The sequence below is a fragment of the Oncorhynchus masou genome, chromosome 9, assembly GCF_036934945.1.
Source record: "Oncorhynchus masou masou isolate Uvic2021 chromosome 9, UVic_Omas_1.1, whole genome shotgun sequence".
Classification (NCBI taxonomy): Eukaryota; Metazoa; Chordata; class Actinopteri; order Salmoniformes; family Salmonidae; genus Oncorhynchus; species Oncorhynchus masou.
The window spans coordinates 71,487,596-71,502,675 of NC_088220.1; the positions used below are offsets into that span (position 1 = coordinate 71,487,596).

The window sequence follows — 15,080 nt, forward strand, 5'->3', positions numbered from 1 at the left end:
TAAATATGGTTCCCAATCAGAGACAATGACTAACACCTGCCTCTGATTGAGAACCATATCAGGCCAGACATAGAAATAGACAAATAAGACATCCAACATAGAATGCCCACTCAGACCAACCAAAACATATAAACATACAAAGCAAACTATGGTCAGGGTGTGACAACATGGCACATATTGCACTTTTACTTTCTTCTCCAACACTTTGTTTTTGCATTATTTATGAAACCAAATTGAACAGGTTTCATTATTTATTTAATGCTAAATTGATTTGATTGATGCATTATATTAAGTTAAAATAGGTGTTCATTCAGTATTGTTGTAATTGTCATTATTACAAATAAATAAATAAAATAATTAAATACATTTTTTTTTTAATTAAATACAATTTTAAAATAAAATCGGCTTTTTTGGACTTTCAATAATCGGTATCGGCGTTGAAAAATCATAGTCGGTCGACCTCTAATGTGAAGACAGGTTTGTGTGTGGAAGAGTCTAGAGTGACTACAAGAGGGACATATGGGGCACGGAGGTCTGTCTAACAAACCAGTAAGAACAGTTGATTTGCAGGTAAATATGAATCCCGAGATCCCTATTCTCAGCATAGGAGTCCCGAGGAGGCCGATGGGAAATGTCGCTGCATTTGGTTGTGAGCACTACTAGAGAAGCTAAAAATAAACAAGGAATGTGTTAAGTGCCAGGCCTTTAAATCAAAATGTCGTCTTTGGCAGTGCATTTTTAATTAACAAGTTAATTTTCCCAGGATGAGAGGGACATTGTGTCAAGTATTTGTCATCCCTGCTTTAGCAAAGCTAGAGACTCTCCGATTTAGTATTTTAACATTCGAGTTCTGCTTCATCCTCAACAATTACATAAAAAAAAAATACAATCGAGGGCCGACCAATTGCACACGACAACTGACATCAGACAGTGTGTTCTCTCGGTTGTGAGGCTTCTTTCTCTTTGTCCGTTTCTCAGCCAAGATCGGCTAAACTAAGCAAACTAACAGGGAGAGTTGTTTTTAAATTTGATTTGAGCAGCATGTTGTTTATAGAAGCCAAACCCCCTAGTTACATGACCACCACAATCTGGACCCCCTCTTGCCCTACTAGGAACATTCTGAAACAGCTGTTGATTGCTGTTATGAAGTGTGGAGCTGTGGACAGGGTCAACGAGGCCTGGGATAAGCTGCCAGTCGCAGGTGACTGTAAGGTTAAACAAGCATACATCCATAACAGTATTTCGCTCCATCCACCCCAGCAGTACTTCAAAAGGTAAGCCCTGCGCTCGCCGCTGTTCTCAGTCTGTGCATCTGCCAAACGCAGGCCTCATAAGAGCTGCTTCTGACTGCCACGGCTGCTGCTACTGTAGAGAGAACAGGCTGTCTGAGAGCCTTTCATGCTCAAGGTACTACAAGCCTCAGGCAGCCAGTCTACCGGCTTCATAATTATCCCAAAAAACAAAGACATTACAGTGAATGAGGCTGGCAAGTCAATGGCTAACGTAGGTCATCTGTAAGGGGAAAGGGGTGTTTTGTTTTTGACTAGGACACAACACGATACACACAACCTTTGAAATGATGATGCTGTGTTGGTGAACTTTAAAGTTGATACTGAGCTGCAGGTATGGTTGTGTGCCAACCAGCCTCTTTTCAACCAATAAACCAGAAGGATAGATATATATAATCCTTCTGGTTTATTGGTATGCATATATGTGTGTGAGAGGGCTATTAACACCTCAAACCCCACTCATCTCTCTGTGACCACACAAACACATCCCACACAAGGATCAAACCACAGCTGCCAGCATGGAAACCAAATACTTAAAGGGATAGTTCACCCAAATTACACGTTGGTTTCCTTACCTTGTAAGCAGTCTATGGATAAGGTATGACAGCAATCCATGCTTTGGTTTCATTTCCATGGCACTGTTCCAAATGCTAAAGTTTTAGCATTTGAGGCACAACTCCCATGATTTGAACATGATGCACGAAAAATGCTAATATCGGTCCCATAACCTGAATGGGATTTGTGCCACAAATGCTCAATTCTAAATAAGGTTGTGTGCCACAAAATGCATTTGGAAACATTGGGCCCTATGAAATCTGCATTGTGGAGAACAAGGACTGATTCACGGAATCCAGACATTAAAATGTAATTCAACAATATTCAAAAGGTATTAAACTTAGTAGGAAATCAACTAAATGTACTGAACTTATTCGAAATTTCATAAAATTTGCCCAAGTTAATCATAAGACATGAACACAATGCATCAGTGGTTAGATATTTCCCTGCAACTTTCTGAAAGAGCACAGGAAGGCCCATGGGGCGGCAGGTAGCCTGGTGGTTAGAGTGTAGAGGAGGCAGGTAGCCTGGTGGTTAGAGTGTAGAGGAGGCAGGTAGCCTGGTGGTTAGAGTGTAGAGGAGGCAGGTAGCCTGGTGGTTAGAGTGTAGAGGAGGTAGGTAGCCTAGTGGTTAGAGTGTAGAGGAGGCAGCTACTTACAACTGTGTTATTCACAGAAGCAAATTGTATGGTTTTGTAATTGCTTTGGTAACAACAAATACCCGTAGGACTTTAGAGGAAAGTTTGGTTGAGAAGTGTAGAGAGAGAGAGAGATCGACGGACAGACAAACAGACGGACTCAGAGTGGAGCCAGCTTCTCAACAGGTGTTGTTTTATAGGCTGCTATCCTAATCTCCTTTTGTACACTGATCTGAAAACACAGGATGGGTGACAAAGGTGGTTGAAAGGTGGTTGATAACTACTGGGATTTTGATTTCCAAAGGGATGAAAACATGTTTTTTTTCTTCAAATAAAATGTTTTCCCTTTTCTAGAGTTAAAAGAACACAGGCAGTGAATGAGTTTGAAATTAATTTCTAAATAAAGATTTTACTGATGATCTTCGTGAAGTCGGCCCGGCCCCACTTTACAATAACAACCTCTCCCACCACAAATAATAATTCGCAACCATTATGTAACTAATATTCTTTGCTTTCAAATCTATAGCACAACTATTGGAAAAGAGATTTGACTCTCAATCATGTGTTGCTGATGACCTTTGTTGCTTTTCTAAATTAATTTCTGCATCTGCTCATATGAGTCATTGTTTTTCATTACTGATGTTTCCATGACATTTATAAACCATCTATAAGTATTTTCATGACTTTAGAATTCATGAATGTAATGAACATGTTTGGCCAAAAGTCTTGATGAAGTTTGCAACATGCATGAGTCATGACATGAATGACCTAACTAAAGGATAAACACTCCATGCAAGACAAAATACTCTCCTTGCTCGTAGGAAGGGATTAGCTACACCACCATGTGCTGTTAGTTTTAGAGCCCTTGCCTTAAGCGTACAGTGAATGAGAGATAGTCAAAGGAATTAAAATTTAACCTGAGAAGCCAAATTCCATCTGGACTGTATGCAGTTGAGCACATGACACAAGCTCTCTATGCCAGGGCAAAGCCAATTTACTTCACGTTTCACAGCTGCACGCATCGCTGAGCACTTACTGCATTGGAGGGAACTCCGAGAGAGATGGTCCACTGATAACTAATAGCCCCCCTTTGCAGGTTTCCTGCCCCGTATTTTGGCACTGGTTTGGAATGGATAGCCATGCAGTTACTTATGCCTTTAACCAGACTTCTAACATGGTGTTGAAGGGAGCCACCACTCCTTTGGGATATCCCCGATCATGTGACTGCCAGACCAGCACTGGTGATGGTCTGCTCACATGCAGCCTATATAGTCAGTTTCTATAGATTTTTAGGACAAATAAAACTTAAATAAACACTACCATTCCTTGAACACCTGGCTGGAAAACTGACAGTGCAATGATTTATTAATAATTGGAATTTAACCAATAGAAAACCATTAAATTGCTGACGTTTGCCAGTTCAAACTAAACCTCACACCAAGCTTTGAAAACACCCTCCTCATTCTGAAGCTGTATTTTCAAGATTCATATCTAGTGCTGAAACCACATTGGACTGAGTCTGAGTGGAAGTTTGTTTTTCAAATGAGAGGCCTAGAGAGCTCAGCTGGATGGGTCTCTGGGAGGGAGTGGCGAGCTCCTGAAAACCTCTGTGCCTTCAGTGAGTGCCGAGCTAGAAATATCCAGGCGGGCAGCAGCGGTGCAGATAAAAAAATCAGACAACGAGCAACAGGAAGTGATTTTGAGGAAAGTTCAGGCTAAGATTACAGAGGCAGTCGTAGCGGGGTGGGTCTGGTGTTGCTGGGGATGCACTGAAGAGGAGGAGCAGGAGAAGGAGGAAGATGGTGACCCTGACCACTGGTGTGCGCAGCAAAAAGAATACAACAAGCATACCTCCTCACCCTGCCAACCTATAGGACGATTCCATGCCAGAAGAAAATATTTTCGGAATCTCAGATTATTCAGGCAATTCTCACATAGAAACTTAATTGGGAGGAAGGATGTTTGAAATGCTTTTTACATTTGTACAACACATTTTATTTTTAAAATCATGATGAAAGTGGCCCTTTTTAGACATATACACTGAGTGTACAAAAAAATGAGGAACGCCTATTCTTTCCATGACAGACTGACCAGGTAAAAGCTATGATCCCTTACTGATGTCCCCAGTTAAATCCACTTCAATCAGTGTAGATGATGGGGATGAGACAAGTTTAAGAAGGATTTCAAAGCCTTGAGACAATTTGGATTGTGTATGTGTGCCATTCAGAGGGTGACTGGGAAGGCCAAAAGATTTAAGTGCCTTTGAACAGGGTATGGTAGTAGGAGCCAGGCGCACTGGTTTGAGTGTCTCAAGCACGCTTCTGGGTTTTTCAAGCTCAACAGTTTCAAGAATGTATCAAGAATGGTCCACCACCCAAAGGACATCCAGCCAACTTGACACAACTGTGGGAAGCAATGGCGTCAGCATGGGCCAGCATCCCTGTGGAACACTTGACACCTTGTAGAGTCCATGACCCAACAAATCGAGGCTGTTGTGAGGGCATAACGGGGTGCAACTAAATATTAGGAAGGTGTTTTGTACACTCAGTGTGCCTCCTGTAAGAACTTATGATCCGTGAACCATACATGATACAGACAACATATTGGTATAATTATTGTGTGCTCTAACATATGGATTATATCTAGATTCTGAAATACACGTTTACATTCAATTATTCAACATTAAAACTACTAATATGAGTATCTGAAAACTCCCCTTTTTGATTTTGCTTATTTTTTTAGACATATTATTTGGAACAATATACTCTTCAAAACGCATACAATTTCCAGAGTGGGTTCTCTGGTACTTTTAATGATATGACCCATTTTATAGATAGAAATTGATATTATAGATCATTAACCAATCACAACCATCCCTTAGGATTGCACATTCAGCAAATCACCAGAAGAGAGAGTGCCATTTAAATACATTTACCATTCACTGTGTTGGTGGTGCTCATTGATCAGAATTTCAGAATTAGCAGAGCCCACTCTGGAAATGTGATGTACTTGTAGAGTATACTGTTCCAAACAATAGCTTTTAAAATGAACCAAATCAAAAATGGCTGTTTTGAGATATTAATATTTGTAATGTTTAATACATTTGTGAAAATGTGTATTTCAGAATCTCGACATGATCCATATGTTAAAGCACACTAGAAGGAGTATAATGACACTAGATGTTGTCTGTATCATGTATGATTCACAGGTCATAAGGTCTTACAGGAGGCACGTATACATTTAAAAAAGGGCCTAAAATGGCCACTTTCATCATTATTCAAACGTTAAAAGCATGTCAAACATTTTTATGTGAGAATTGCCAGAACAATTTGGGATCCCAAAATGATTTTCCACTCCCACTGGCATGGAGTCACCCTATATGGCCCCTTGAGATGGGCAAATACAGAAAGGGTAGCTTAAGGAAGTGTTTGGGTTGTTTTTAGAGGGGAGAAAAGAAAAAGGCAGGTAGAGTTTGACTGAGGTGAGAGATGACTGACCACTGACATGTTCAGAGACACACAGGACATTTGCTGAGTGATAACAGTGCTACTGTAATACTGTAGTAGTAATAACAGTGTTTTGCACAGGTAGCAACTTCAAGGCCCACCAGAATTCACAAGTGCTCTGTACTTCAAAGAAGTGAAGAGTGCAATGTGGTAATATAGGCCAACTAATCTATTTCCAAAACTAAGGCCATTTACCCCCCCCCACCCACATGTTGCACCTCAACCTTAGAAATAAATAGGCTTCATAAACTCCTAAACAGTAAATAAAGATAACTCAGTTTTGAGGATTGCCAGAGATAGGGGAGGTGAGTTAGGTCTCACTTCTGAAGATGTTTGGCCTGTGCTTCCACCTCATGGGAAACCAAAATGTTGAATAATTAACTGTTACTGACATAATCACAACATAGGCATACATATTGATTCATATCTAACTTTGTAGCCTACTAAACAAGGTCAGTACACGTGCACACGGCATCACACATTCTTAGACTAATCCAGCAGGGAGGTAAACATATTTGTAACACTTACCAGACCACCCCAAAAGCTCCATAGCCGATAGGTCTGTCGGGCTCTATGTCCAGCTGGGGCTGTAAGTGGTGTGAGTGTTGATGGTGGTGGTGAGCTTTGACAGCCGCAGCTTGAACTTGGGCAGGTGCGGCAGCCGCTGCCGGACCTGGGGCTTGTCCAGGAGCTGGCGAGGGAAAGTATGGTTGCTGCTGGCTCGGGTTCAACATTACCGCGGCAGCCGCTGCTGCTGTAGAAGTGTGCTGTTGTACAGGGTGAACAGCAGCGGCAGAGCCAGGGTGTTGCAAGTGATGCTGGCCCGGGTGGTGATGGTGGTGGAGATGGGGAGGTGGGAGATGTGGTAGTTGGTGGTGATGGTGCGGGTGATGGGCAGAAACTGCCGAGGCGCCACCGTTGTATGCAGCCATCATTTTTGCGGCATTGGCTGCCGTTGTTCCGCACAGAGCCATTCACTCAATAACAATCAAAAAGAAAGGAAAAGGAGGGAAATATGGGTGAAAATTGGCCGTTTATTTTACGCGAAAATATCACAGGTGAAGATATGCTATGGGATTGGGCAGATGGTGTTTAACTGAATTTGGTTGTGACCCGATGCATAAAATCAAAAACTCTTGAAACGGTTTGAATTAAATAAACATGTCAGCTATAATTCTGAGAGCAGCCTCACTCTACCTAACAGCCTCATCATTACACGGATCTGACCTACTTATTGTAATGTAATTTATTTCCGCATGCACTGACAGCAGATAGGCTACCAAACTGTAACAATAATTAATATGTAAATGCAGTGCACCTTGTCAAAAATGTCAAATAAAAATGCGACAGAAAATAACCCGCACCCCCCACAATATATTAATTATCCGCGGCCCAAGATCTCCCTCATGTTGGAAGTGGCGGCACCCTCTCCACTGACGAAACTCAAGTCAATTTCCCCTAATTGATATGAAAAGAGAAACCGATATGTATCACATGGGAAATAGCACAGCATTCATCTTTCAAATGTACTCAAGTTTTCCATATTGTCTGGTCCACCACCGCTGATGTTCCACCGCCTTTGCTGCATGCAATTTGCAGAAGTTATTCGGCTTTTAGGTCACGCTACAGTTGCTAGCTTGATAGCCACTTGTATTCGGCGTTGCAAGAACAGTATGGTATACTTCAAACGTTCCGCATATAACAACAATTCCCATATTATGGAGCAGTAGACTGCGAGAACAAATATACCCAACCAAAGCGAGAACGCGAACGAGAGGTGTTATACAATGTTGCCTTTTACGCCGTCTTGTAGAAATGGGATATGGACCGTTGTCCTCCCTCAGATGTCACATTTCCCGTTACCCCAGACTCCAGAAATCTAAATCACGTTGGTAAAATTAGCTATCTTTTTTTCCTGGAACGAGAAAAACAAATTATTCCGACAGCACAGTCAACTTATTTTCCCTATTGGATCCAGTGTGTTCAGTATGTTCCGCACACTATCTCCTTAAGCAGCACACACATACATCCATTAAAGGAAAATATGAATAAAAACTAAAAATATCAAAAAGTCCCTTGTATTTAGAAAACAAGCTGCCAGTTTTGACTCCCTTAAGCCGGATGGTGCTGCCCGGAACTAAGAAGAAACAAGCACAGCCAGAGTCCCCGACCAGTCAGTGATGGAAGGATGTCCAATCAAAAGAAGAGTCTGACGTTCTTTATGTTGTTCAGCCAATCAGTTGGATCCAGAGAGCAACCGAGGAATTACCACAAAAGTCAAAGCCTGTGACACTAGAAACTATCGCCATTGTGGAGATCTAGACTTGTAGGTGCAGTGAAATATGAATGGAATAGTTGAACCCGAATGGAGAACAGGAGCTCCAGTTGCTAATAGAGATTACGTGAGGTGCGCGACCCAATCATTATCCTCTCAACAAGGACGTCCTCTTTTACGCACAGTGATAGACATGGGATGTAACCAATAACTCTTTATGTCTCTCACATATCGCAAGGGCTTTGAAAAGGACATTCAGTATGCTAGCATATATGCTATCTATGCATATGCCCCCAAAAAATCTTTCATTATTTCATAGCCTACATGTTGTATTTATATACTCTTACTAACAGTAATACACGTCAAAATGACAGTCATACAAAACAAATTTGTCCATGACTCCCACTGGCAAAACATTAATAATAAATGAATACAAATCACAGCACCACTACCCCCAAACTACTTCCCATGGCTATAACTATAGTCTCTCTCTGTGTCTGGGGAGTAGGTTTACTATAGTCTCTCTCTCTGTGTCTGGGGAGTAGATTTACTATAGTATCTCTCTCTTTGTCTGGGGAGTAGGTTTACTATAGTATCTCTCTCTCTGTGTCTGAGGAGTAGGTTTACTATAGTATCTCTCTGTGTGTCTGGGGAGTAGGTTTATCATAGTATCTCTCTCTCTGTGTCTGGAGAGTAGGTTTACTATAGTCTCTCTCTCTCTGTGTCTGGGGAGTAGGTTTACAATAGTATTTCTCTCTGTCTGGGGAGTAGGTTTATTATAGTATCTCTCTCTCTGTGTCTGGGGAGTAGGTTTACTATAGTATCTCTCTCTCTGTGTCTGGGGAGTAGGTTTACTATAGTATCTCTCTCTCTCTGTGTCTGGGGAGTAGGTTTACTATAGTATCTCTCTCTGTGTATCTGGGGAGTAGGTTTACTATAGTCTCTCTCTCTCTCTGTGTGTCTGGGGAGTAGGTTTACTATAGTCTCTCTCTGTGTCTGGGGAGTAGGTTTACTATAGTCTCTCTCTCTCTGTGCCTGGGGAGTAGGTTTACTATAGTCTCTCTCTGTGTCTGGGGAGTAGGTTTACTATAGTCTCTCTATGTGTCTTGGGAGTAGGTTTACTATAGTATCTTTCTGTGTCTGGGGAGTAGGTTTACTATAGTCTCTCTCTGTGTCTGGGGAGTAGGTTTACTATAGTCTCTCTCTGTGTCTGGGGAGTAGGTTTACTATAGTCTCTCTCTGTGTCTGGGGAGTAGGTTTACTATAGTCTCTCTCTATGTCTGGGGAGTAGGTTTACTATAGTCTCTCTCTCTGTGTCTGGGGAGTAGGTTTACTATAGTCTCTCTCTCTGTGTCTGGGGAGTAGGTTTACTATAGTATCTCTCTCTGTGTCTGAGTAGTAGGTTTACTATAGTCTCTCTCTGTGCCTGGGGAGTAGGTTTACGATAGTATCTCTCTCTGTGTCTGGGGAGTAGGTTTACTATAGTATCTCTCTCTCTGTGTCTGAGGAGTAGGTTTACTATAGTGTCTCTCTCTCTGTGTCTGGGGAGTAGGTTTACTATAGTATCTCTCTCTGTGTCTGGGGAGTAGGTTTACTTTAGTATTTCTCTCTGTCTGGGGAGTAGGTTTATTATAGTATCTCTCTCTCTCTGTGTCTGGGGAGTAGGTTTACTATAGTATCTCTCTCTGTGTCTGGGGAGTAGGTTTACTATAGTATCTCTCTCTCTGTGTCTGGGGAGTAGGTTTACTATAGTATCTCTCTCTGTGTGTCTGGGGAGTAGGTTTACTATAGTCTCTCTCTCTCTCTGTGTCTGGGGAGTAGGTTTACTATAGTCTCTCTCTGTGTCTGGGGAGTAGGTTTACTATAGTCTCTCTCTGTGTCTGGGGAGTAGGTTTACTATAGTATCTCTCTCTGTGTCTGGGGAGTAGGTTTACTATAGTCTCTCTATGTGTCTGGGGAGTAGGTTTACTATAGTATCTCTCTGTGTCTGGGGAGTAGGTTTACTATAGTCTCTCTCTGTGTCTGGGGAGTAGGTTTACTATAGTCTCTCTCTGTGTCTGGGGAGTAGGTTTACTATAGTATCTCTCTGTGTCTGGGGAGTAGGTTTACTATAGTCTCTCTATGTGTCTGGGGAGTAGGTTTACTATAGTCTCTCTCTGTGTCTGGGGAGTAGGTTTACTATAGTATCTCTCTCTGTGTCTGGGGAGTAGGTTTACTATGGTCTCTCTATGTGTCTGGGGAGTAGGTTTACTATAGTCTCTCTCTGTGTCTGGGGAGTAGGTTTACTATAGTATCTCTCTGTGTCTGGGGAGTAGGTTTACTATAGTCTCTCTCTGTGTCTGGGGAGTAGGTTTACTATAGTATCTCTCTGTGTCTGGGGAGTAGGTTTACTATAGTCTCTCTATGTGTCTGGGGAGTAGGTTTACTATAGTCTCTCTCTGTGTCTGGGGAGTAGGTTTACTATAGTCTCTCTCTGTGTCTGGGGAGTAGGTTTACTATAGTATCTCTCTGTGTCTGGGGAGTAGGTTTACTATAGTCTCTCTCTGTGTCTGGGGAGTAGGTTTACTATAGTATCTCTCTGTGTCTGGGGAGTAGGTTTACTATAGTCTCTCTATGTGTCTGGGGAGTAGGTTTACTATAGTATCTCTCTGTGTCTGGGGAGTAGGTTTACTATAGTATCTCTCTCTGTGTCTGGGGAGTAGGTTTACTATAGTCTCTCTCTGTGTCTGGGGAGTAGGTTTACTATAGTCTCTCTCTGTGTCTGGGGAGTAGGTTTACTATAGTATCTCTCTCTGTGTCTGGGGAGTAGGTTTACTATGGTATCTCTATGTGTCTGGGGAGTAGGTTTACTATAGTCTCTCTCTGTGTCTGGGGAGTAGGTTTACTATAGTCTCTCTCTCTCTCTGTGCCTGGGGAGTAGGTTTACTATAGTCTCTCTCTGTGTCTGGGGAGTAGGTTTACTATAGTCTCTCTATGTGTCTTGGGAGTAGGTTTACTATAGTATCTTTCTGTGTCTGGGGAGTAGGTTTACTATAGTCTCTCTCTGTGTCTGGGGAGTAGGTTTACTATAGTCTCTCTCTATGTCTGGGGAGTAGGTTTACTATAGTCTCTCTCTCTGTGTCTGGGGAGTAGGTTTACTATAGTCTCTCTCTCTGTGTCTGGGGAGTAGGTTTACTATAGTCTCTCTCTCTGTGTCTGGGGAGTAGGTTTACTATAGTATCTCTCTCTGTGTCTGAGTAGTAGGTTTACTATAGTCTCTCTCTGTGCCTGGGGAGTAGGTTTACGATAGTATCTCTCTCTGTGTCTGGGGAGTAGGTTTACTATAGTATCTCTCTCTCTGTGTCTGAGGAGTAGGTTTACTATAGTGTCTCTCTCTCTGTGTCTGGGGAGTAGGTTTACTATAGTATCTCTCTCTGTGTCTGGGGAGTAGGTTTACTTTAGTATTTCTCTCTGTCTGGGGAGTAGGTTTATTATAGTATCTCTCTCTCTCTGTGTCTGGGGAGTAGGTTTACTATAGTATCTCTCTCTCTGTGTCTGGGGAGTAGGTTTACTATAGTATCTCTCTCTGTCTGTGTCTGGGGAGTAGGTTTACTATAGTATCTCTCTCTGTGTGTCTGGGGAGTAGGTTTACTATAGTCTCTCTCTCTCTCTGTGTCTGGGGAGTAGGTTTACTATAGTCTCTCTCTGTGTCTGGGGAGTAGGTTTACTATAGTCTCTCTCTGTGTCTGGGGAGTAGGTTTACTATAGTATCTCTCTGTGTCTGGGGAGTAGGTTTACTATAGTCTCTCTATGTGTCTGGGGAGTAGGTTTACTATAGTATCTCTCTGTGTCTGGGGAGTAGGTTTACTATAGTCTCTCTCTGTGTCTGGGGAGTAGGTTTACTATAGTCTCTCTCTGTGTCTGGGGAGTAGGTTTACTATAGTATCTCTCTGTGTCTGGGGAGTAGGTTTACTATAGTCTCTCTATGTGTCTGGGGAGTAGGTTTACTATAGTCTCTCTCTGTGTCTGGGGAGTAGGTTTACTATAGTATCTCTCTCTGTGTCTGGGGAGTAGGTTTACTATGGTCTCTCTATGTGTCTGGGGAGTAGGTTTACTATAGTCTCTCTCTGTGTCTGGGGAGTAGGTTTACTATAGTATCTCTCTGTGTCTGGGGAGTAGGTTTACTATAGTCTCTCTCTGTGTCTGGGGAGTAGGTTTACTATAGTATCTCTCTGTGTCTGGGGAGTAGGTTTACTATAGTCTCTCTATGTGTCTGGGGAGTAGGTTTACTATAGTCTCTCTCTGTGTCTGGGGAGTAGGTTTACTATAGTCTCTCTCTGTGTCTGGGGAGTAGGTTTACTATAGTATCTCTCTGTGTCTGGGGAGTAGGTTTACTATAGTCTCTCTCTGTGTCTGGGGAGTAGGTTTACTATAGTATCTCTCTGTGTCTGGGGAGTAGGTTTACTATAGTCTCTCTATGTGTCTGGGGAGTAGGTTTACTATAGTATCTCTCTGTGTCTGGGGAGTAGGTTTACTATAGTATCTCTCTCTGTGTCTGGGGAGTAGGTTTACTATAGTCTCTCTCTGTGTCTGGGGAGTAGGTTTACTATAGTCTCTCTCTGTGTCTGGGGAGTAGGTTTACTATAGTATCTCTCTCTGTGTCTGGGGAGTAGGTTTACTATGGTATCTCTATGTGTCTGGGGAGTAGGTTTACTATAGTCTCTCTCTGTGTCTGGGGAGTAGGTTTACTATAGTATCTCTCTCTGTGTCTGGGGAGTAGGTTTACTATAGTCTCTCTCTCTCTCTGTGTCTGGGGAGTAGGTTTACTATAGTCTCTCTCTCTCTCTGTGTCTGGGGAGTAGGTTTACTATAGTATCTCTCTCTCTCTGTGTCTGGAGAGTAGGTTTACTATAGTATCTCTCTCTGTGTCTTGGGAGTAGGTTTACTATAGTATCTCTCTGTGTCTGGGGAGTAGGTTTACTATAGTCTCTCTATGTGTCTGGGGAGTAGGTTTACTATAGTATCTCTCTGTGTCTGGGGAGTAGGTTTACTATAGTATCTCTCTGTGTCTGGGGAGTAGGTTTACTATAGTCTCTCTCTGTGTCTGGGGAGTAGGTTTACTATAGTATCTCTCTCTGTGTCTGGGGAGTAGGTTTACTTTAGTATTTCTCTCTGTCTGGGGAGTAGGTTTATTATAGTATCTCTCTCTCTCTGTGTCTGGGGAGTAGGTTTACTATAGTATCTCTCTCTCTGTGTCTGGGGAGTAGGTTTACTATAGTATCTCTCTCTCTGTGTCTGGGGAGTAGGTTTACTATAGTATCTCTCTGTGTGTCTGGGGAGTAGGTTTACTATAGTCTCTCTCTCTCTCTGTGTCTGGGGAGTAGGTTTACTATAGTCTCTCTCTGTGTCTGGGGAGTAGGTTTACTATAGTCTCTCTCTGTGTCTGGGGAGTAGGTTTACTATAGTATCTCTCTCTGTGTCTGGGGAGTAGGTTTACTATAGTCTCTCTATGTGTCTGGGGAGTAGGTTTACTATAGTATCTCTCTGTGTCTGGGGAGTAGGTTTACTATAGTCTCTCTCTGTGTCTGGGGAGTAGGTTTACTATAGTCTCTCTATGTGTCTGGGGAGTAGGTTTACTATAGTCTCTCTCTCTCTCTGTGTCTGGGGAGTAGGTTTATTATAGTATCTCTCTCTCTCTGTGTCTGGGGAGTAGGTTTACTATAGTATCTCTCTCTCTGTGTCTGGGGAGTAGGTTTACTATAGTATCTCTCTCTCTGTGTCTGGGGAGTAGGTTTACTATAGTATCTCTCTCTGTGTGTCTGGGGAGTAGGTTTACTATAGTCTCTCTCTCTCTCTGTGTCTGGGGAGTAGGTTTACTATAGTCTCTCTCTGTGTCTGGGGAGTAGGTTTACTATAGTCTCTCTCTGTGTCTGGGGAGTAGGTTTACTATAGTATCTCTCTCTGTGTCTGGGGAGTAGGTTTACTATAGTCTCTCTATGTGTCTGGGGAGTAGGTTTACTATAGTATCTCTCTGTGTCTGGGGAGTAGGTTTACTATAGTCTCTCTCTGTGTCTGGGGAGTAGGTTTACTATAGTCTCTCTATGTGTCTGGGGAGTAGGTTTACTATAGTCTCTCTCTGTGTCTGGGGAGTAGGTTTACTATAGTATCTCTCTATGTCTGGGGAGTAGGTTTACTATAGTCTCTCTCTGTGTCTGGGGAGTAGGTTTACTATAGTCTCTCTCTGTGTCTGGGGAGTAGGTTTACTATAGTCTCTCTCTGTGTCTGGGGAGTAGGTTTACTATAGTATCTCTATGTGTCTGGGGAGTAGGTTTACTATAGTATCTCTCTATGTCTGGGGAGTAGGTTTACTATAGTCTCTCTCTGTGTCTGGGGAGTAGGTTTACTATAGTCTCTCTCTCTCTGTGTCTGGGGAGTAGGTTTACTATAGTCTCTCTCTGTGTCTGGGGAGTAGGTTTACTATAGTCTCTCTCTGTGTCTGGGGAGTAGGTTTACTATAGTATCTCTCTGTGTCTGGGGAGTAGGTTTACTATAGTCTCTCTATGTGTCTGGGGAGTAGGTTTACTATAGTCTCTCTCTGTGTCTGGGGAGTAGGTTTACTATAGTCTCTCTCTGTGTCTGGGGAGTAGGTTTACTATAGTATCTCTCTGTGTCTGCGGAGTAGGTTTACTATAGTCTCTCTCTGTGTCTGGGGAGTAGGTTTACTATAGTCTCTCTCTGTGTCTGGGGAGTAGGTTTACTATAGTCTCTCTCTGTGTCTGGGGAGTAGGTTTACTATAGTATCTCTCTGTGTCTGGGGAGTAGGTTTACTATAGTCTCTC

General features: G+C 42.5%; 1 protein-coding gene across 1 annotated transcript in view; it reads right to left on the bottom strand.

The window, feature by feature from the left end:
• The window catches only part of LOC135546577 (serine/threonine-protein kinase NLK), an 88,137-nt gene extending 79,818 nt beyond the window's left edge, over positions 1 to 8,319 (bottom strand). The window contains exon 1 of the mRNA XM_064975128.1: positions 6,516 to 8,319. Within this exon, the coding sequence (XP_064831200.1) occupies positions 6,516 to 6,961 (446 nt within the window). The 5' untranslated portion in view covers positions 6,962 to 8,319. The remainder of the gene's footprint in view (positions 1 to 6,515) is intronic.
• Positions 8,320 to 15,080: the final 6,761 nt, after the last annotated feature.